Source organism: Ipomoea nil, unplaced genomic scaffold (genome assembly GCF_001879475.1).
Source record: "Ipomoea nil cultivar Tokyo-kokei standard unplaced genomic scaffold, Asagao_1.1 scaffold1026, whole genome shotgun sequence".
Lineage (NCBI taxonomy): Eukaryota > Viridiplantae > Streptophyta > Magnoliopsida > Solanales > Convolvulaceae > Ipomoea > Ipomoea nil.
Window position 1 is genome coordinate 1,925,228 of NW_017617454.1, and position 23,387 is coordinate 1,948,614.

General features: G+C 38.5%; 4 protein-coding genes and 1 pseudogene across 4 annotated transcripts; 3 read left to right on the forward strand and 2 right to left on the reverse strand.

Moving 5' to 3' along the window:
• Positions 1-6: 6 nt before the first annotated feature.
• On the forward strand, positions 7-11,467 carry LOC109180240 (annotated as a pseudogene).
• LOC109180320 (cytochrome P450 CYP82D47-like) lies at positions 1,210-2,974 on the forward strand. The gene is made up of 2 exons (XM_019329831.1): positions 1,210-2,206; positions 2,295-2,974. The coding sequence occupies exons 1-2, from the start codon at positions 1,250-1,252 to the stop codon at positions 2,922-2,924; spliced, it is 1,587 nt and encodes a 528-aa protein (XP_019185376.1). The 5' UTR covers positions 1,210-1,249; the 3' UTR covers positions 2,925-2,974.
• LOC109180326 (putative uncharacterized transmembrane protein DDB_G0281883) lies at positions 3,079-3,838 on the reverse strand. The gene is made up of 2 exons (XM_019329837.1): positions 3,457-3,838; positions 3,079-3,341 (listed from the first exon to the last, which is right to left on the reverse strand). Exons 1-2 carry the CDS (start codon positions 3,820-3,822, stop codon positions 3,210-3,212), a joined length of 498 nt encoding a protein of 165 aa, XP_019185382.1. The 5' UTR covers positions 3,823-3,838; the 3' UTR covers positions 3,079-3,209.
• A 53-nt stretch (positions 11,468-11,520) lies between the features above and the next one.
• On the forward strand, positions 11,521-12,311 carry LOC109180325 (cytochrome P450 82C4-like). Its single transcript, XM_019329836.1, has one exon. The coding sequence runs from the start codon at positions 11,546-11,548 to the stop codon at positions 12,170-12,172; it is 627 nt and encodes a 208-aa protein (XP_019185381.1). The 5' UTR covers positions 11,521-11,545; the 3' UTR covers positions 12,173-12,311.
• An 8,677-nt stretch (positions 12,312-20,988) lies between these two features.
• Positions 20,989-22,148, reverse strand: LOC109180241 (B3 domain-containing protein REM9-like). The gene is made up of 4 exons (XM_019329729.1): positions 22,040-22,148; positions 21,606-21,963; positions 21,403-21,542; positions 20,989-21,306 (listed from the first exon to the last, which is right to left on the reverse strand). Exons 1-4 carry the CDS (start codon positions 22,112-22,114, stop codon positions 21,073-21,075), a joined length of 807 nt encoding a protein of 268 aa, XP_019185274.1. The 5' UTR covers positions 22,115-22,148; the 3' UTR covers positions 20,989-21,072.
• Between the last annotated feature and the right edge of the window lie 1,239 nt (positions 22,149-23,387).

The window sequence follows — 23,387 nt, forward strand, 5'->3', positions numbered from 1 at the left end:
AGCTCTTGGCTTCAGTTTGAAACGACGACGCTTCATACCATTCATCGCCCTCTCTTCTCCCTCCTGCCACGGCCGCGCCGCCCGTATCTCCACCGCAAAGTGGTGGCAGAAAAGCTCACATCTCTCGAACTTCACAATCATATTAATTTTTGAGCAGTCCACCTTGCATTTACACTCATAAGCCGTAACTCAATGGCTTCAGAAAACACCAGCATATAACTCATAAACTACCCTTCTTTAATAACCCCAGAACCAAAATTCTCTCAAGAATGCCGCGAACTTTGGGCGCAGCTTCGGAGAAGAGGAGCTCAATTGAGAACAAGCGTCTACTCCTCCTTGTCTTCCGGGTAATAAATCGCCCTCTCGAGCGGCATTTCTCGGTACATTCAAGATGGGAATGAGCTCAATTTGGTACGTGTTGGCGTAAAACATGCTTTCTTTATTGTAACTTTTAAGGTGGTGTTCGAATGTCTTTGGGTGTGCTTTTGGTGTTCAAAGATTGGCTTCGCAGTTATAAAGTTCAGATTTTTTTTTTTTTTTTTTTGGATATTTATTGGTAGCAGTATTGTTAGGGTTCCAAAACACAGTTTATTTCTGCAGTCATGCCCTTGTCAGACTAAGCAATGCCTATTTTTGAGTAGTCTAATTGAATAATCTTTTCTGTTTTAATGTGAAAGGATACCATAATGTGTTTAAAGTGTCCTAGGAGTGATTGCTTTGATGGGAAAAACATACCAGGGAGAATCATCTCAATCTTAAACTGGTTCTTATGACAACTTTTGATTTGTGAATTGTATCTAGGCAATGTTTCAAGCAATTGGAATTGGCCATTCTCATTTACTTCCATCAGCTGCTGGGCTCGATTTGAATCTTGAAAGATGGATTCTTATGACTTTAATTTGTAAGTGCCGCATCTTCTGATCTGCAGTGCTATTCTGTGATCTAAATTAGTATACAAAGTTTCTGAATTAAAAAGCCAGAACTAATCGAAAAATTAAAAGTAGGACTAAAAGAAACAATTTAGATCATATAATTTGTCCCTAATGCACAAATATCTTTGTATACATTTCTACTTTTGTAGCTATATATGACTTTATTAGCCTATCATACACTCATGATTCGTTCTTAGTCAATATTTCTCTCAATAAGACAAGCAAAGACAATGACCAGTCCAGCTCAACACGCCTTTCAATGAAATTATGATAAACTCGTTGATTTTCTTGAAACTGTTTAGTCCAACCATTTGGATATGGAGATGGATCAAAGATTCCAACTTCTTCTAACTTTTGCATCAACTCTCTGTGCCTTGATTTTCTTGGTTCGTTACTTTCAGTCAAGGAGACAAGTTGCTGAAATTAAGGGCCGGAGTTTGCCACAGCCTGATGGCGCTTTGCCTGTTATTGGCCACCTGCTTTGCTTCAGCGGTGGCAAACTTATTTATAAAGTACTCAGTGCCATGGCCGACAAGTATGGACCGGCGATGGGGATAAAGCTGGGCAGTCATCAAGCTTTGGTCATAAGTAGTTGGGAAATGGCAAGGGAGTGTTTCACCACTCACGACAAGGTATTCAGTGACCGTCCGAGACTAGCTGCTTCTAAGCTTCTTGGCTATGATTATGCTTTCTTCGGGCTTTCTCCTTACGGGGAATATTGGCGAGAGGTGCGCAAGATTTCCACTCTCCATCTCCTGTCTAACCGGCAGGTTGATATGCTGAAGCCGATAAGAGCATCAGAACTGGAGACTTCCATCAGAGAGCTGTATGAGTTATGGGTTAGCAGTGGAAATCCTAACCGTGGTGTCATGGTGGATTTGCAGCCGTGGTTTGTAAACCTGATCCGGAACATGTCAGTGAGGATGGTCGGAGGGAAGAGGTTCACCGGAGACGGCGTGGATTGCAACAAGGAAGAGGCGAGAAGGTGCGAAAAAGTGATCAGAGGATTCCTGTACTTCTTTGGTGTGTTTGTGTTGTCTGATTCTTTCCCCTTCCTTGACTGGCTGGACTTGCAAGGGCACAAGAAGTCGATGAAGAGAATTGCGAAAGAGCTAGACAACCTTGTAGGCAGGTGGCTGGAGGAACATAAGAAGAGGAGGATGTCCGAGGAGGGCAAAGGAGCACGCGATTTCATGGATGTAATGCTTGAAATCATGGAAGATGCACAAATTTCTGGCTTCGATGCAGATACCATAATCAAAGCTACATGCTTGGTGAGTTCTTGAACGTTAAGTTTATGCAAAATTTAAAGGGTTTTATTTAAACTGCAATATTAACCAGCAGGAGTGTTTTAATTTGCAGAATATGTTAGTAGCAGGAAGTGATGCAATAGCTGTGACTCTAACTTGGGCATTGTCTTTGCTACTGAACAATCGTTCTATACTTGATAAGGTTCAAGAGGAGTTGGACACTCAAATTGGAAGAGGCAGAAACGTCAATGAATCTGACATAAAGAACCTAGTCTTTCTCCAAGCCGTGATCAAAGAAACCCTCCGTCTCTACCCACCAGGCCCAGTCAACGGTCTGCGTTCTTCACTCGAGGATTGCACCTTGTCACAGGGCTACCATGTGCCAGCCGGTACAAGATTGATGATAAACATTTGGAAGATTCATCGCGATGAAAGCATATGGCCCGAGCCAAACGAGTTTCAGCCAGAGAGGTTCTTGACAACCCATAAAGACATCGATGTCAGGGGCCAACATTTCGAACTCATTCCATTTGGATCTGGGAGGAGATCTTGCCCCGGGATACAACTCTCGTTGCAGACTCTACATATTTGTCTGGCCACCTTGCTACATTGCTTTGATTTCGCCCTCCCATCAAATGAAAAAATAGATATGAGTGAGAGTGCAGGGCTCATAAATGTGAAAGCCACTCCTCTTAAGGTGTGTCTCACACCCCGCCTTCCTGCTACTGTGTTTGGGCATTAAGTTTATTTTTATTAACAGTAACGTTGTACCTGGTGATCAGTACTCATGTATCAGTCTGCAAATGTTGTTTTTTACTCCAAAACACCCAAGTAAATAAGAAACCATGGAACTCTGTAGACATGGTGGTTTGTTACTACAATGTATGGAACTCTGCATACATGTCCATTTTCATTTGAGTAGTTTTTTAACCAACAGAACCATAGTTTCTGTGCTGTCAGGATTAACCAAGGTGAAGGAACACCTATCCCCATTCTTGATCTTGTTGGCTTCTTGGAAAGACTTCCATCAGTTGATCAGACGGACTCTCTTCTCCGACGATGCTATCTCCATTTTCTGAGTCGCCCCATTTTCACACCTCAGATTTATCATCTTTTCATGCAATATTCCGGTGAACCGAGCAAACTCCATTGGAACAGTCTAAAACAAATAAACAATAAATTAAAGGTGTTGATGGATTTAATTTGTTGCATATCCACAAAAAAAAAAAAAATATATATATATATATATATATAATAAGCATGGATGCAAATACCATGGAAGATTTATGGCTCTTTTTCACAATGATTTCAAAGGAAGGTTGTTTGTCGCTGAGATTTACTGTACTGAATCTACTGCCGCTTCTCGCTTTCTTCACTCCCTCTGCAGCTTCCTTTTCACTCTCGCTGTCAGGGGTTTCTTCCTCCTCATCCCTTGATTGATTAACCATATTTTCCATGTAGAAAGCTATGGCAAGGTTGCAGCTAGTATATGCATTGGTTAATAACAATGTTTGTGCTTGTATTGCACTTGCAAGATCAAACTCAGCATCCGATGATGATGAGGAGGAAGATGAAGAAGAGGAGGAGGAGGAGGATGAAGAAGAAAATGGCATAGGACGTTTGCCACTGTTGGAATTCATGTTTAGGGATATATGCTAAAATGATAAGGGGATGAATGCTCAATATGTGGGTGATGAAAGGACTTTTTTATAGGCATATCAGAATTGTTTACAACCGTTAGATTAGATTCCAAAGATCTCATCCGTTAATTGGTATGCATGTCTTTTTCACACATATTCCAATAAAAGATACCAAATCTTTGAATAAGCTTTATCAGAATTGTTTACCACCGTTAGATTAGATCGCAAAGATCTCATTCGTTAATTGGTATGCATATCTTTTTCACACATATTCCAATAAAAGATACTCAATCTTTTGAATAAGTTTTATCAGAATTGTTTGCAAACGTTGGATTAGATCGCAAAGATCTCAACAGTTAGTTGGATTCCTTATAACTCTATAAATACTACAATTAGATTTTAGAAGTAATATCACCCCTCTTTTGAATCTCAAAATCTCATTGAAATATGTCAAACCCCTCACGTTCAATTCGAATTGCCTCATACTCAAATGAGGAAGACAAACTACTTTGTAGTATATTTATGGATATTACCCAACATCCTGTAAAGGGCAACGATCGCTAATTATGGGAACTCATTGCGCAAGAATCTAAACAAATGTTACCGGCACACATTGATATTGATCAACCATGGAGATTGCTGCAAACTCGCTGGGCAAATATATCGACAGCGATCAGCAAACTAAGAGGATGCATTCAACAACTAGAGAACATGAACCAAGTGGTGCATTTGAACAAGATATTGTGAGTATCTTGTAAATTTGTGTTGTTTAGTTATCTCATCTTTTTTGTCTTAATTTCGTTGTTTAATTTGAATTATAATTTTTTTTTATAACTTGATAGAGCAAATGAGTTACTAATGCAAAAGTCCAAATACAAAAAAGAATTTAAATTTGATCATGTATGACATATTGTCAAAGACATGCAGAAATTTTGTAAAACTGGGAGCTCGCCAAATGTTGGAGGTCGAAAAAGAACTACGGAAGGATCACAATCACAATCTTTGAGAATCGAGAAGTCAATAAGCTCATGCTCATTTGCTATTGATTTGAATGATGATTTCGAAACTGATGATCATTGTAATGAAATGAACAATGTAGATGAACGTCCTACGGGAAGGAAGAATGAAAAGATGAAGAAACAACTCTATGATGAGCGCAATCAATTTATTGCTGCAATGGAACCAACAAACTGCACAGTTCAAAGGAATGTTCGAACACAATCATTTGTTTGAAGCTCAAACTGCAACAGACAAAGTAATTGATACTACAAATACGGATGCGTATGTAGAGTACTGAATACGGGCACTCGGTTGCGGGGCCTCGTGACAGTGGGTCGGTAGCCTCCAATCAAGTGGCCTAGGTGTCAAGTCAGTCCAAAAGTCCCCCTCTGTAATAAATGCGGGTATTTATAGGGGATGTAAGGGGACATAGCCCGGCCCTCGCGACACGTGGGGTTAGCGTTCAGACACACGCTTCGCCGCTGTCTTGCCGACCAGTCCCAAAGTGGTCGAGATGGAGCCGAGGGTCGGTGACAGTCGGTTTAGGACCTGCGTGACGGCACCCTACGGAACCGACCGTAGCATGCCAGGAGGCAAAGGTATATCCCTAACAGTAACAATAGCAAAAGAAAAAATAGCATTGACAAAACGTAAAGAAGAAAACAAAATTTTGAAAATGAATTTACATTTGATAGAAGATCTATTTGTGCATGAGTCTATTAAACACCAACAACTACAAATTGCAAAGAGAAATCAAGAGCATAGAGGAGTGGTTGGATCAAACCGACAAAAATGCATATTATGATTAAAAAATACGGGAATTAAAAGAGAGATTGGTTTGCACAGCCATTGAAACAAAATATATACGTATAGTATGCAAGAAGTTAAATACCATGAAAGTCTAGTGACTATTCTTTACAATGGTTTCATTCGAAGTAAGGGCATTTGGTTTTTAGATTCACAGTACAGTACTGCACCCAGAAAGTCAAAAAGCTTGCAAAAATTATACACTGTAGATTCAATCTACCCAGAAAATTTACACAAAAACATAGTAGCAGAAAAGATCCAAAAACTTGTGCTTAACATCAATTCATTCCACGTTTTGTCGGCGCAGCAATGAGATGATATATATTCGATCTTAATTTATCCATTTTCATTTGAGTAGTTTTTTAACCAACAGAACCATAGTTTCTGTGCTGTCAGGATTAACCAAGGTGAAAGAACACCTATCCCCACTCTTTATCTTGTTGGCTTCTCGGAAAGACTTCCATCCGTAGACCAGACGGACTCTCTTCTCCGACGATGCTATCTCCATTTTCTGAGGCGCCCCATTTTCACACCTCAGATTTATCATCTTTTCATGCAATATTCCGGTGAACCGAGCAAACTCCATTGGAACAGTCTAAAACAAATAAACAATAATTTGTGCAGAAAGAAGATGGAAAGGAAGAGTTTACAGTGAAGTTTTGAGTATGCAATGCAAAGTTAAATGGAGAAGCTCATCAACTCCCAAGTCCCAAACTCCATAATAAGAAATCTGAACATAGACTTCCTTTACGTGAAGGTAGCTAGACTTGTTTGACGTCACTGCTGGCTTGTCACCTCAACTGAGATCTCCAAGAAGATAAGGCCATCGGATCCGCAGGGTTCATTAACTGTATTTTAAGAAATTTGATGTTACTAATTTACGATGTATGTGAACATTAGTGTTACTAATTTACGAACAATATGTTTACTCCATATAAATACTAGTTTGTTTGCCCCAACTAATTTGTAAATCAATGGTACTTTTATAGTTCTTTCAAATGAGAGGTCTTAGGTTCGTCTTGTAACTTAGGTTAAGTAAAATGATTTGAAAGCAAAGCATTAATAATTAATTGAGAGTCTGTTTCTACATCAACGTCACTCTACCTGCTAAGATTTTCAAACTGCTCAAAGAACCAATCAATTAGTTCCCCGCCACCTTGACTCGATATTGATAGCCCCATCGTAGACTACATGCATGCGACTTGATGGCAATCCATGAACATATATATGCTTGGCTGACTCTAACACCTCCCCACACACACATGCGTGACACAAGATTAGTTACTCATACTTCAATCACTGCACGAAGAAAATTCGCAATTCATTAGTAAAATTTACAACATCCTGATTATCAAGCTAATAGTCTAACCAACTCATTCATTTATTTCATATCTAAAGAAATAAAAATATTTTAATTAAGAAAAAAAATAGGAATAAAGTTCAAATTGGACACTGAACGTAACCTGAAAATGCAATTAGGTCACTGAACGAAAAAAAAAAAAAAAAAGTGCAATTAAGTCACTGAAAACTCTAAAAATGTGCAATTAGGCCATCAGACACTCTAAATGTATGCAATTTCACCGATAGCAGGTTACCTACTTACGTGACAGTTGAGTTGACATTTTTAATAATTTGTAATAATTATTTATTAAAAAATTGAAAAAAAAAAGTAATAAAAATAATAAATAAATAAAATGCCCGCCACCGTGTTGTTTTTTTTTTTAATAATTTATTAAAAATGCCAATTTAGCTGCCACATATGTAGGTAACCTGCTAAAATTGATGGTAACCTGCTATCAGGTGAAATTGCATACATTTAAAATGTTCAGTGGCCCAATTGCACTTTTTTTTTTTTTTCGTTCAGTGACCTAATTGCCTTTTCATGTTACGTTTAGTGGCCAATTTGAACCTTATTCCAAAAAAATAATATGTTCTTTTGCATTTTTTTTAGATTTAGTTAACAGTTTAAGACATTTAGTGAGAAGATTGAAACGCGCAAGGTTAGCTTAAGAGATCGATCACATGATAGTGACAGGGTGGGGGTTGGGTGACTCCATGCGTAAAGCCAACGACAGATATTGACGGAGAATCTACGTAGAGGATTCGTGATTTACCTATTACAGCTAGACATGATCACAGCAGGGTTCCAATTCGGAACTGATGATTGATGGTTCAGGAAAATGGCAAATCAAAACTAGCAGTTCAAACTATTTTTTAATTATATTATATATTTTTATAATAGTCCAAATTTAACAATTAATTTTTTTATATTATTACGTGACATTTAAATTGATAATTTATGTGTGAAAATAATTATATTTGAATAGTGCTTGCCCTCCGCACCATTAATGCCGAAGTACTATTCATGTGCATGTTATTCTAGATATTTTTGTACTATAATCACTAGAAAATATAAATTATATGCATCATATATACTAATATTGTATTTTTCACATGAAAAAATATTGTATTTTCACATGAAACATGCATGACATCCCTCTTCGGTGGGCCTATACACTATACAAGTAGACAAAAAAGTCTTATCATTGATTTTTTTTTTTTTTTGAGAAAATGATTTGATATAATTCCTATGTGGTCCTAAATAATACTAAGAGCATCCATAATAGTGAATTTTTTTTGTGATTTTTGAGGAGTTTTTATAAGTGTGATTAGGAAAGAGAATATGAAAATGGAGAGGAAAAAAAAACATTTTTGTTTGTTTGTTTGTTTGTTTGTTTTTTTTTTTTTTTTTAAGAAGAAAAGTTAATTGTCAGCGCGCCTGACGTGCTGGGCGCACTTGCGACACGCACGCGGCGTGCGCACGACTGACATATTTTTTCAGTGGGTCTCACATTTCTACAATAAACTCCTCTCTTACAAATAAACAAATATCTTCTCTCTTGCATTCTCTCTCCACCACCTCATCCGCTACTGTTCCAAAAATCCCTCAATATTCACTGATATTGATGCTCTAAGTTATGTAGTGGCATAGTTTTATTTTGTTTTGTTTTGATTTTTTTTTTTCAGTTTGAACGAGATTCCGGTTTCTTATATTATCTAATCAGAATTGAAATCGTCCCTACAATTATCGTTTTGCTTTAGTTTGAACTGAATCGTAGTCATCCTTGTACCTCAAATCCCATTCTCACCATCACCAATTATTTAACCCCCCCACCCCCCACCCCCCCCCCCCCAAAAAAAAAAAAAAGAGTAAAGAATCACTTCAATTTGGACACGAAACTTTGGTCGACATGGTGAATGATGACAAATTATACCATGGATCAAGGTCTATCTTATATTATAGAACATGATTTTAAAATAGCCTTCGGATTTTGTACCTGCAGTAAATACTATACATTTTGTACTAACAGTTTCTGTACCTGTAAAAATTGAAGACATATCACATGGTAATTGCGTATAGATGCATAACATGATAACTACATAGGAATAAGGGTCAAATAGGCCACTCAACTACACACCAACATGCAATTAGGTCATCCAACTCAAAAAGAATGTAATTGGATCCTTAAACAACACAAACTTATGCAATTTGACCCAAAATTTACTTGTTTACCTGAATAGAAGGTTACTAATTTAAAAATAATTTTTAACAATAATTTTAAATTAAAATAAATATTTAAAATAAAAAAATTAAAAAAAAAAAAAACTGCCGGAGATGAAGAAATCTTCGTCTCCGGCTGGTCGCTTTGTCTCCTGGCCGGAGACGAAATTACCTTCGTCTTCTCCGGCCATGGAGATGAAGTGACCTTCGTCCCCAGGCCATGGAGGCGAAGGTTTCTTCATCTCCATGGCCGGAGACGACGAAGGTAACTTCGTCTCCGGCCAGGAGACGAAGACTTCATCGTCTCTGGCGGTTTTTTTTTTTTATTTTTTTTATTTTAAATATTTATTTTAATTAAAATTATTGTAAAAAAATATTTTTAAATTTAATAACCTCCTATTCAGGTGAACAAGTAATTTTGGGTCAAATTGCATAATTTTGTGTTGTTTAGTGACCCAATTGCTTTTTTTTTTTTTTGAGTTGAATGGCCTAATTGCATGTTGGTGTGCAGTCAATCGTTATACCCTACACCACGGCGCACATAGCACTGTGCGTCGCGCGCCTCCCAAAACGACGTCGTTTTGGGAGGCGCGGTAGGAAGTTGCTGGGATTATGTGTATTTGTTCACACAGTTATGTATATTTGTTCATACAGTTATATGTATTAGTTCATACAGTTATGTACATTTTTTATACAATTATGTACATTCTTTTTATACAGTTATGTACATCCGAATCAGAAAATTTGTGTGTATTATATTAATAGTTGTCTAGTTGATGTGTATTATGTTAAAAGTTTATGTTTATTATGTATTATGTTAGATTATGTGTATTATCTTTTTAAAAGAGTGTATATTTTGTTATATAATTATGTACATTCATGTATACAATTATGTGTATTCTAGTATAATATTATGTACATTCTTGAACAGCAGGTTTTTTTTTAAAGAAAAAACTACTACCATTCACTGGGGCGGGAAATTTCAAAAAAAAAAAAAAAATTAAAACGACGTCGTTTTGCATCTGGGCGCATAGTGCAACGCGCGCCGTGGTGTAGGATATAAATTGCCGTGTGCAGTTGAGTGGGCTATTTGACCCTTATTCCTAACTACATATACATAATTGCTAATTGTATGTACATATTATATTAATTACAGATACATAATATGTTAATCAATATGTGCATTCAATTTGTTTATAAGTATAAAAATTGTTAACCGCAAATTCACAATAAAATATCAGCCAGTCCCTACCGACACTTGAAATTGTTTAGTCCGGCCACTTGGTTTAAACTTGCTTTCCATGTTACAACCTTTCGATCATGGATCAAACATTCCAATTCCTTCTAACATTTGCATCAAGTCTCTGCGCCTTGATTTTCTTGGTTCATTATTACTTTCAGTCAAGGAGACGAGTTGCTGAGATAAAGGGCCGGAGTTTGCCACAACCAGATGGCGCTTTGCCGGTTATCGGCCACCTGCACTGCTTCAGTGGCGGCAAACTTATGTATGAAGTCCTCGGCGCCATGGCCGACAAGCATGGACCGGCGATGGCGATAAAGCTGGGCAGTCATCAAGCTTTGGTCATAAGTAGTTGGGAAATGGCAAGGGAGTGTTTCACCACTCACGACAAGGCTTTCAGCGACCGGCCGAGAATAGCCGCTTCTAAGCTTCTTGGCTATAACTATGCTTTCTTTGGGCTTGGTCCTTACGGGGAATATTGGCGAGAGATGCGCAAGATTGTCACTCTTCATCTTCTCTCCACTCGCCAAGTTGATATGCTGAAGCCAATAAGGACATCAGAACTGGTGACTTCCATTAAAGAGCTGTATGAGTTATGGGTTTTCAGTGGAAGTCCTGAGCATGGTGTCATGGTGGATTTGACGCTGTGGTTTGGAACCCTGGCCCAGAACATGTCAGTGAGGATGGTCGGAGGGAAGAGGTTCACCGGAGATTGCAACAAGGAAGAGGGAAGAAGATGCAACAAAGTGATTAGAGAATTCTTTAACATCTTTGGTGTGTTTGTGTTGTCTGATTTTTTCCCTTTTCTTGAGTGGCTGGACTTTGGAAGGCACAAGAAATCGATGAAGAGAATTGCGAAAGAGCTAGACAACCTTGTAGGAGGGTGGTTGGAAGAACATAAGAAGAGGAGGATCTCCCAGGAGGGCAAGGGAGCACGCGATTTCATGGATGTAATGCTTGAAATCATGGAAGATGCACAAATTTCTGGCTTCGATGCAGATACCATAATCAAAGCTACATGCTTGGTGAGTTCTTGAAAGTTTATACAAAATTTAAAGTGTTATTATTTACTGCAATATTAACCAGTTGGAGTGTTTTAATATAATTTGCAGAATATGTTAGTAGCAGGAAGTGATGTAATAGCTGTGACTCTAACTTGGGCATTGTCTTTGCTATTGAACAATCGCACTATGCTTGATAAGGTTCAAGAGGAGCTGGACACTCAAATTGGAAGGGACAGAAATGTTGATGAATCTGACATAAAGAACTTAATCTTTCTCCAAGCTGTGATCAAAGAAACCCTCCGTCTCTACCCACCAGGCCCAGTCAATGATTTACGTTCTTCACTCAAGGACTGCACCTTGTCAAATGGCTACCATGTGCCAGCCGGTACAAGATTGATGATAAACATTTGGAAGATTCATCGCGATGAAAGCATATGGCCCGAGCCAAACGAGTTTCAGCCAGAGAGGTTCTTGACAACTCATAAAGACATCGATGTCAGGGGGCAGCATTTTGAGCTCATTCCATTTGGATCCGGGAGGAGATCTTGCCCCGGGATACAACTCTCGTTGCAGACTCTATATATTTGTCTGGCCACCTTGCTACATTGCTTCGATTTCGCCCTCCCATCCGATGAAAAAGTAGATATGAGTGGAAGTGCAGGGCTCGTAAATGCGAAAGCCACTCCTCTTAAGGTGTTTCTCACACCGCGCCTTCCTACTACTGTGTTTGGGCATTAAGTTTATTTTTATTAACAGTAACGTTGTACCTGGTGATCAGTACTCATGTATCAGTCTGCAAAAGTTGTTTTTACTCCAAAACACCCAAGTAAATAAAAACACCATGGAACTCTGTAGACATGGTGGTTTGTTACTACAATGTATGGAACTCTGCATATATATATTCTTAATTTATCCATTTTCATTTGAGTAGTTTTTTAACCAACAGAACCATAGTTTCTGTGCTGTCAGGATTAACCAAGGTGAAGGAACACCTATCCCCATTCTTGATCTTGTTGGCTTCTCGGAAAGACTTCCATCCGTTGATCAGACGGACTCTCTTCTCCGACGATGCTATCTCCATTTTCTGAGGCGCTATTGGAAAACAGAGGGGAAGCTCACGGCTGTTTGAGTTGGATGAGAGGAAAGAGAGTCATGAAGAATGGTAACTGTTTTATTCAATCTGAAGAGGGGAACAAGAGAACTATTTATACAGAGATATGGCGGGAAGGGAAGTTGTAACAAACTTATTCCCTTTACTAACAGAAGAGATTACAGGCTTGTTAAAGTTCTTCTCTATGCATTCACCATTTGCAGCTTCATGCGTCAATACCCCCCCGTAAGCTGGGGCATGCAGATTATGTATCCCCAGCTTAGACGTGAAGCTTTGGAACAAAGAAATAGGCAGAGGTTTAGTGAAGCCATCAGCCACTTGATTCGCCGAGGTCACGGACAGAAGCTTTATCAATCCTTTGCTTAATTTCTCCCGCACTATATGACAATCGATGTCAATGTGCTTTGTTCGCTCGTGGAAGACATGGTTTTCGGCGATGGCAACTGCAGATTTGTTATCACAAAACACTGTGGCTGGCATGGATGGTTTAATCTGCAAATCAGTGAGTAAATACTGAATCCATTGGACCTCACATACAACAGCAGCAAGGGCACGATACTCAGCTTCAGAGGAGGATTTCGAAACTGTGGCTTGCTTCTTCGATCTCCATGAGACTAGAGCAGATCCAAGGAAAACGCAATAACCTGTAATGGATTTGCGAGTCTCACAGCAGGCTGCCCAATCTGAGTCGGAGAAGGCCTTAAGGTTGGGACTGGTTTTTGCAGAATACAGTAGCCCTTGGCCTGGTGAACTTTTTATATATCGTAACACACGATGAGCAGCTGAGAGGTGCACGTCAGTAGGAGCATCAACGAACTGGCTTAATTGTTGAACAGCGTAAACAATATCAGGCCTAGTGGCTGTGAGGTAGAGCAGTCTTCCTACCAATCTTCTGTATGAAGGTGCATCAGAGAGGGGGGTGCCTTCATTGTGTAATAGTTTTAGGCCCTGCATCATAGGAGTCTTCACTGGTTTACATCCAATGAAACCAGATTCTTCCAAAATGTCTAGAGCATATTTTCGTTGACAGAGATTCAAGCCTTCTGCTGACATGGTTGCCTCAATTCCTAAAAAATAGCCTAACTGCCCCAAATCTTTAATCTTAAACATGTTATCCAGGAACTTCTTGAGAGAATCAATGAGATTCATTTTAGCACTGGTAACTAGTATATCATCAACGTAAATGAGCAATGCAATTAGATCATCACCTTTCCCTTTTATAAACAAAGATGGATCAGCCGAGGACTGCTTGAAACCAACTTGAACAAGAGCAGTGGTGAGTTTGGCATTCCATTGCCTACTTGCTTGTTTGAGTCCATATAAAGACCTGAGTAATCTACACACTTGGTTTGGTTTCGTGCTTTCAAAGCCTGGTGGTAAAAGCATGTAAACCTCCTCGTTCAATTCACCATGCAAAAAGGCGTTGTTGATGTCCATTTGATGGATGAACCAGTTTCTAGATACTGCTGCAGCAAGAAAAGTACGGATGGTGGTTAACCTTGCAACCGGAGAAAAAGTTTCCAGATAATCGATTCCAAGTTGTTGTGTGTAGCCTTTAGCTACGAGGCGAGATTTATGTCGTTCAATCGTTCCATCGGCTTTGAGCTTTACTTTGAACACCCATTTGCACCCTATAGGTGTTTTTCCCGGGGGCAAATCCGTGAGTTCCCACGTCTTGTTTTCTTGGAGGGCACTAATCTCCGCATTCATAGCTTTCTGCCAACAGTCATGCTGGGCAGCTTGTTTGTAAGATTTTGGCTCGTTGGCAGTGGTGACAGCCATGGCAAAGGCTTTGTGAGAGGGTGCAAGATGATCATAAGCCACAACTTTTGACAGAAAATGTGGTGAACTGGAGCTGTTTTGGAATAGAGCATCACAATAATAGTCATGTAGCTTGCTGGGAGCTTGGCGTTGCCTAGTAGACCTCCGAGGCTGATGATCATGATTTGAAGCAGGAGCTGTGTCCACTATGTTGTTTTCATCAACATCATGCTCATCATTATTTGGAGAATTGGACCCATCATTATAATCAACATTCTGCAAGGAATGATGGGAAGGAGATGGTGTGTCTGACATGATATTTAGAGGATGCTGCATAGTCTCATGATGTGTCTGAGTGGGAACTTCTTCACAATCCATAGTAGAAATATTTGGCAGTGAAGGGTTTATAGCTTGTTCTGTTCTGCCAACCATATGCTTGTTCTGTTCTGCCAAAGGGAATTGATCCTCATAGAAAACCACATCACGAGATATAAGTGTAGACTTGTTGATTATGTCAAATAACAAGTACCCCTTTATTCCTGCAGGCATTCCAATTAAGACACACTTCTTGCTTCTAGTGTCCATCTTATGACGAGAAGGAGACAGATTCGCAGCATAGCACAAGCAGCCAAGAACCCTGAGATTACTAAGATCCGGTTCTCTTTCATATAACCTGAAATAAGGGTTAGACCACTCCAAAACAGCAGTGGGGAGTCTGTTTATCAAGTAGACAGCGTGAATCACACACTGTCCCCAGAACTCAAGAGGGAAACCAGCTTGGAACCGAAGAGCACGAGCCACACTTAGTACGTGTTGATGTTTGCGTTCAACCACAGCATTTTGCTGGGGTGTATACACACAAGTTCTCTGGTGGATAGTGCCATTGTCAGCAAAAAAACTTTCCATATTGAATTCTAATCCATTGTCGCTGCGTATGGCCTTGATGGACATACCAAATTGGGTTTGAACGAGCTTATAGAAATCTTTTATTAAAGCCCTAGTTTCTGATTTGCATTTCATCAATCTTAACCATGTATATCTAGAGTAGTCATCAACTATAGTCAAGAAATACCTTTCTCCACATAATGATTTAACTTGAAAGGGGCCTCAAATGTCGACATGTACCAGATCAAAGCAAGCATTTGATATAGTTGTACTAACTGGAAATGAGGATCGCTTGTGTTTTGCAAACTGACATACATCACAAGCCAATTTTCTATTATTTGATGCAGGAATATCACAAAGCAAATGAATTTTATTGGTGGGATAGTGCCCCAAACGTTGATGCCAAAGATCAATACTACACTGCATAACAAACTGATTACAAGTATTAGTAGGGGGTATGCTAAGCAAATAGAGCCCTTTCTCTTCTTTAGCAAATCCAATCGTCCTCCCATGGACCTTCAGATGGCACTGATCAGAAGCAAACATTAATGAGTGGGGTGAATTTTTCAATAACTTGCTAGCAGAAACAATATTGAAGTTAAAAGATGGGATGTGCAACACTTCTGTTAACCATATATCCTCAGTCAGTTTAATTCTTCCCACATGTTCCACAGTAACACGATCTCCATTAGGTAAGCTCACCATCATTCCCTCAATAGTGTGATACTCATCAAAAAACTTAATAGAACAGGCTATATGATCAGTTGCTCCTGAATCTAAAATCCATGTTGAGGGAGACAAGCTAACAGAATTAATGCAAGAAAGATCAGAAAACTTGCCTTCATTGTTGAGGTCAGGTTTATTAAATTTTGGTATGAGAGACACAGTTGCTGCGGTGGAAGTCTGACCATGTCCTGCCTGAGCTTGCAGAAGTGTGATTAATTTCTGAATCTGTTCAGATGATACATTACTGTCAGAAGAAACTGCTGCAGTTTGCTGTTTGCCCTTCGATTTGTAGCCTGGTATCCACCCTGGTGGATAACCATGCTTTTTGTAGCATTTCTCGATGGTGTGCCCGGACATGCCACAAAATGTGCACTTAGCACTTTTGTTTCCACCACTTGAATTAAAATTCTTCCTGCTGTTGAAGTTATTGAAAGCTGCAATCATCTCATCTGTGGAATTTTGTGTAGTTTGCATGGCATTGGCATGACTGCTTTCTATAGTTCCGGTGCTCAGTTTAGTGATGGCTAGCTGTCTCTCATACTTTTCGGCCATAACAAAGACCTTATGCATCTCAGGTAGCGGATCGAGAACAAGCACACTAGATTTGAGAGAATTGTAATCTTCGTCTAATCCTTGTAAGAATCGGATGATTTGATCGATTTCTCGATCATTTCTGATCTCATCAACTAGATCACACTTGCACCGCGGCTCACACTTGCAGATCGGAAGCGGTCTCAGCGAATTCATCTCCTCCCACAAGGTGCGGCACTCGGTGTAATAGTCATTCACAGATCGACCTCCTTGTTTCAGATCATATATTTCATTCTGGAGGATCGAGATCCGCTACGGATCTCGTTGTGAAAATCGTCTTCGTAGATCATTCCAGATGTCCTTAGCCTTCTCCATATACATTACGCTTTGAGCTATTGACGGATGGAGGGACCTCAGGATCCACGAACAGGTTATCAGATTACATCTTCTCCACGATGAGTACTGAGCGTGATTCTTCTCTGGCATGGCAACACTTCCGTCTACGAGGCTCCATTTGTTTTTGACTTCTAGGGCCACACGCATAGAAATGCTCCAGGATCCATAATTTCCACTGCTTGTGAGTGGAGGACTCACGAGAATCGCGTTCGGATTTTCGTTGATGTTCAGATAGAGCGGATTCTCAATGTTGTCGAGGCTAGCATTCCTCTGCGGAACAGAGTTTCCTTGCAGATCAGTTGCGAAGGGAGTATGAACAAGATGTTCATCGTTTGGTGTTGCCGGAAAAGGATGAGTTCTCTGGCTAGACTCATCGGTGCCGGTCAATGCGGCGGCGTAACTGCCTGGCCGGCGCTCTGATACCATATTGGAAAACAGAGGGGAAGCTCACGGCTGTTTGAGTTGGATGAGAGGAAAGAGAGTCATGAAGAATGGTAACTGTTTTTATTCAATCTGAAGAGGGGAACAAGAGAACTATTTATACAGAGATATGGCGGGAAGGGAAGTTGTAACAAACTTATTCCCTTTACTAACAGAAGAGATTACAGGCTTGTTAAAGTTCTTCTCTATGCATTCACCATTTGCAGCTTCATGCGTCAATAGGCGCCCCATTTTCACACCTCAGATTTATCATCTTTTCATGCAATATTCCGGTGAACCGAGCAAACTCCATTGGAACAGTCTAAAACAAATAAACAATAAATTAAAGGTGTTGATGAATTTAATTTGTTGCATATCCACAAAAAAAAAAATAAAATATAATAAGCATGGATGCAATTACCATGGAAGATTTATGGCTCTTTTTCACAATGATTTCAAAGGAAGGTTGTTTGTCGCTGAGATGTACTGTACTGAATCTACTGCCGCTTCTCGCTTTCTTCACTCCCTCTGCAGCTTCCTTTTCACTCTCGCTGTTAGGGGTTTCTTCCTCCTCATCCCTTGATTGATTAACCATATTTTCCATGTAGAAAGCTATGAAAGGTTGGGGCTAGTATATGCATTGGTTAATAATAATGTTTGTGCTCGTATTACACTTGCAAGATCAAACTCACCATCCGATGATGATGATGAGGAAGAGAAAGAAGAGGAGGATGATGAAGAAAATGGCATAGGACGTTTGCCAGTGTTGGAATTCATGTTTAGGGATATATGCGAAAATGATAAGGGGATGAATGCTAAATATGTTGGTGATGCAAGGCATTTTTATAGGCATGATCAGAATTGTTTACCACCGTTAGATTAGATTGCAAAGATCTCATTCGTTAATTGGTATGTATGTCTTTTTCACACATATTCCAATAAAAAATACCAAATCTTTTGAATAAGCTTTATTAGAATTGTTTACGACCGTTAGATTAGATCGCAAACATCTCATCCGTTAATTGGTATGCATGTCTTTTTCACACATATTCCAATAAAAGATACCAAATCTTTGAATAAGCTTTATCAGAATTGTTTACAATCATTAGATTAGATTGCAAAGACCTCATTCGTTAACATATAGTAATAAAATTACAGTTATGAACGTACAGTTATGGAGTTATGAATGTACAGTTATTAACATATAGTAATAAAATTATGAACATATACTCCTATAACGAAGCGGCCGGAAATTTTTCTTTTTTTAAAAAAGATAAGGCACTGTTACCCGTGTCCAGCATGCATGTTGGACACGGGTCCATAGCATAACGATTGTCACCTGTCAGCTCCGCTATAGAAGTTTTGATGAAGAAGATGATGAATGATAATTACGGGCCAGGTCTGGCCCAATTGGGCTAGACTTGGGCTCATCATAAAAAAAATTACTGGGCCTGTTTTGGTTTTGGGTCAAACCTGAATTGATATTTGAACTACATCAATTAATTCAGTTTAATATCTTCATCATATTTGGACTTCTTCTAACTAAATTATCCAATTGAAATTTTTTTTATTAAGTCTATTATTAAATTATTATTCAACTTTGAATAATTATTCAGTTGAATTTTAATTTAATAATGTTTTTCAGTTTAAATTGTATTAAGTGTTGCAATTTAATTGTGGAGTATTTGTGAGTAATATGCATAATCTGAGCATGCTATTTATTTCTTTATTGCAATAATTATTTGACTGTTATAATTATGTATGTAGAAAAGCATGTTCATTAAGAAAAATTTAGAGCCTTTTAGGTCTGAATTATATGCTGATTATGCATGATTTAGTGCCTTTAGGTGAATTAGTGCCTTTCAGGTTAGATTATGCATATTATTACTCACTCTTCAGTTATTACTCCACTCGTGCTTCTAAAGTTCCTAAAGCACATAAAGTACATAAACAATTCGTAGTTTACCCTATTCAAAGCCTTATCCATAGGTGAAACTACAACTCTTTAGATCTCTCAAACGATTTTACTTCAAAAATGAGAACACATGAATTAGGGAAGTTTCTTGGGGAGGAATACTAGTTCTATGGCCCTGGCTTAAAAGCCTTGTTGCTACTAGTCCCCTTACGACACTACTCTGTCTAAGGAGTTGGTTTTTAACCGAGCTTTGTCTTGACTAACTTTCCTTTGGGAGTATACCTAAGGATTGTCTATCATATTTTGGTTTAATCTGTTTGTTTATTAGACTTTCTTGCTAATGTGATTATGTTATTTGGTTAGTTAAAGAGTAGCCACGGCATCTTTAATTTATCAAAATTACATATTAAGTTTTACTCACATAAAGCTAAAAACAAGAATATTGTAGTTAATTCTGCGTGATATGGCAAAATTTAGCCCACAGGCAATTTTGTTATATTTGTAGGGTTAATTATGATGAAATACCATACTATGATCATAATTTCCCCACAGGGATTATGTATCGGCATATAGTTTTGGTAGTTTTGTCATTAAGGGTGGAAAAATTAAAGTCGCACCCATTCCGTTTCCACCATTCGGTTTTGGTAAATTCATTATGTGTAAAAATTTAGCCCACATGCAATTTTTATGGCATCCGAATTTATCTTTCGCATAATTTTACATTGGTAATATTATGTACTTTAGTATCTCTCTCTAATTTTTGGTGCCTCGAAAATTCTAACCAAGCATTAATTATTATTCTTTATAGCAACTCATCCTATCACCCAAACACAAACTATTAATGTTCCAATCCTTAATGAAGATAATCACAAGGAGTGGAAAGATGCAATTCTCCTGCAATTAAGATTATTAGAGTTGGATTACGCTGTTCTCAATGAGAAACCCCCTGAGGTTACTGAAGAAAGCACTGGCGAAGCCAAAAGTGAAAGTCGAACTAAGCACATCGACATCAAGTTCTTAGCAATTAGGGAGCGTGTCAAAAATAAAGTTGTATTTATTGAACACATTCATACTGAGTTGATGTTAGCAGATCCCTTGACTAAAGGCATGCCACCGTTTAAGTTCAAGGATCTGATTCAGAAAATGGGACTTTCGCCCAATTTGTAATTTGTATATATACATTCAGTTTTAATAAAATTCTTTGACATTCAGACTTGTTCTCAATTAAGTGTGTACACCTTCATTTGCTTTATATTGATGAGAAAATGTACTTCAGGGACTTGGAATAAACATAGAGTTTATTTCGTTAGATTTTGCTAATTAAGTACTTAATGGCAGTTTGCATTTGATCATAATGGATACTGCTCATGCTAATGAGAACATATCATTATGGTTGATGTTTTTCTGTTATTGAGTGTAGTGCTTGCACCAAGTGAGAGAATGTAACGTTTATCCGTTACTATTATTATAACATTAGGATAAGTAGTTATGATAATATTCAGTATTTAATATGTGGTGCAACACTAATAACCTAATAACTAGACTACCGGTCCGGATCGTTCAACCGTATCAAGAACTATGGCTGAAGGTTAGTCGATCCTGTTATCACATATTATATGATGCATGTGATATTTTAATCTAACAAACATTACTTCTGCAATAGCTAGTTTAACCATCTTCCATACATAAAAGGCAATCCATGCACACCTGCTAAGCTAGAACTAAAAGATGGCCTGGAATCCAACATTTCCAGATTAGAACATAATACAGGAATTTAGATATACCAAAAATATACCCACCAACAGAAAAGATCCAAAACAGCTTTCCAGTTATCATCAATTCATATGCCCCATTTGGTAGGGGCAGCCATGGCTGATGATATTCTTATCAGCTTTAATGGCGGAGTTTCTTGACAAACAGACTGTCGGGATTAACCAAAGTGAATGAACACTTGTCTCCGCTCCTTATTTTATTAGCTTTCTTAAAAGACTTCCACCCTTTGATCAGATTGACTCTATTGCATAAGTGCCCAATCTGCACTGTCTCCCTCCTCCCATTTTCACCTCTCAGCACAATTCTCTTCTGATTAATTATCCCCGTCTCCCGTGCAAAATCCACAGGAACACACTAACATCCACATTATTATGAATAAACAATATTATGACCATTAAAAGAGATATATTAATCTGCACAGTATAATATGCAAGAAGCTAATTTAAGTACCATGAAAGTCTGGTGACTCTTCTTTACAATGGTTTCAAAGTAAGGGCATTTAGCTTTGAGATTCACAGTACTGTATCTCTTAGTCTGCAACCCCTCTTCTTGCTTTACATTCTTGATGTCAAAGATTTCTTCTTTCATATCTGCAGCACAACAATGGCCTCATCTTTAAGGAGAGAAACCCAAGAAGAAAGAAGAAGAAATACCTGATGAGCCTTTTGACTTGTTGCGAAATACATACTTCCTCTTCTGTTTCTTGGCATTTCTTGAAGCTTCTTCATTAGCAGTAGGGTGAGGGTTGGGATATAGAACCCGGCAACAAGTAGTTTGGCTGTAAACCATAACTTCAAACACAGAATTTCCCACAAGAAAAGCCATAATCTGGTCTCCAAACCGTAGGTCATGATGCTTTGCGAACTTCTCCCAATCCGCTCTGCCGAAGAAACATTCTGTTCCTTCTCGTATGATCTCCATGGACCATGATGTTCCATCTTCTGTTCTCAGAACCCATGTGCTTCCACCCAGCTTGTTCTTATGAGTGTCCACAAATTTAGAGGGTATTTGCTGCAAAATCAAACACAAACTAAAGTAATTAAGAACAAGGATGCATGGATTCATGGATGGTGTTTATATAACTTACAATTCTTTCCCAGTAGCGTGCTTCACCAAGATAAGTCTTCAAGAAGGACGGGTAGCCATGAGGATTAACCTTCATTTTGGACCGGTGCCAGAAAGCCAGCAATGAAAGAAGTTACAGAGGAGAAGCTAAATAGGGAAGATCATCAACCCCCCATACTTGCAACAGTAAGAAACTTGATTCGACTTGCTTGATGTGTTTGGCTTGTCACATCAATGATATTTGGTTTTAGTTTAGTTGTTGGAACTTGGGAAAGAAACGTATGATTTTAATGAAGAGATAGAATGTCGTTTGGTTTCTCAATATGGCTAAACAAATTCTTTTGGTCTGGACTATATTTAAGGGAGGGACAAAGAGAACAGAAACCAAATGTCAGAGATAGATACTAAAAGTCGGAGCTTTGATTCATAGAAAAGGTTGCAGAAAAGATAAATTAGTAGGAGACATGCATGCTAGAAGCCTGGCCAGAACAGAAGGACGGAATCCAACGTTTCAGTACGTTTTCAAGAACTAACGAATTGAACAAAAAAGACAAAAGGTTGCAAATAGCACAGTAGATTAGATCCACCCAGAAAATATACACGTACAAAACATACTTGTAACCGACAGGACCATAGTTTCTGTGATCTACTGTACTAGCTGCCAGGATTAACGTAACCAAGGTGAAGGAACAATGGAACATATATAGACTTCCTTTACGTGAAGGTTAGATTTGTTTGACGTCACTGCTGGCTTAGCTTGTCAACTCAACTCAGAGAGAGATCTGCAAGAAGATAAGCCCATCTCCTCCCAAAACTACTCTACCAAAGTTTAGTACGGAGTATATTTTAATATGGCTTACCAAAAATTATGTAAGCAGACTTCCTTAGTTCCTTTACACTCTCTGGGGCATTTGGTTCAGGTTATATAACATAACTAAGGGAATGTGACATTTAAAGCTCACATTTTCAGTGTTTGGTTCATATTATCTTAGAGTATCTACATCAGAGGAGAAATGGGGGAGAATTCACTACTTTTGAGGCCAAAATGCCATAATGGCAGAGAGAGAATCAAGAGAGAGAAGGGGTGGAGAGCATCTGCAAATGTTAGGATATTACTTTGCCCAAGAAAAAAAATTAATGATGGAGGAAAGAAAACCAATAAAGAAATGACATGCTTATTTTTTATATATTTTTTTTATAAAATCAGTTTTGATTTTTTTTTTCCCTCCCCTCCCACATTATTCTCTTTCCTACTCACTCTTACATTCTCCCCCTAATATCTCCAACTGATATGGATGCTCTTAGGGAATCTAACATTCCCAAGGAATGTCACATTCCCTCCATATAAGATTTTGAAGGGAATGTGATTC

What these genes read in the sequence shown, in the direction of transcription:
- LOC109180320 (XM_019329831.1), top strand. Translation starts at nt 1,250, where the DNA reads ATGGAGATGGATCAAAGATTCCAACTTCTTCTAACTTTTGCATCAACT. An exon ending in TAATCAAAGCTACATGCTTG is followed by an intron (nt 2,207 to 2,294) that starts GTGAGTTCTTGA and finishes TTTAATTTGCAG; the next exon opens with AATATGTTAGTAGCAGGAAG.
- LOC109180326 (XM_019329837.1), bottom strand. Translation starts at nt 3,822, where the DNA reads ATGAATTCCAACAGTGGCAAACGTCCTATGCCATTTTCTTCTTCATCC. An exon ending in AGAGCCATAAATCTTCCATG is followed by an intron (nt 3,342 to 3,456) that starts GTATTTGCATCC and finishes TATTTGTTTTAG; the next exon opens with ACTGTTCCAATGGAGTTTGC.
- LOC109180325 (XM_019329836.1), top strand. Translation starts at nt 11,546, where the DNA reads ATGTTAGTAGCAGGAAGTGATGTAATAGCTGTGACTCTAACTTGGGCA.
- LOC109180241 (XM_019329729.1), bottom strand. Translation starts at nt 22,114, where the DNA reads ATGAAGGTTAATCCTCATGGCTACCCGTCCTTCTTGAAGACTTATCTT. An exon ending in CACGCTACTGGGAAAGAATT is followed by an intron (nt 21,964 to 22,039) that starts GTAAGTTATATA and finishes TTGATTTTGCAG; the next exon opens with CAAATACCCTCTAAATTTGT. An exon ending in AGAGTCACCAGACTTTCATG is followed by an intron (nt 21,307 to 21,402) that starts GTACTTAAATTA and finishes TGTGGATGTTAG; the next exon opens with TGTGTTCCTGTGGATTTTGC.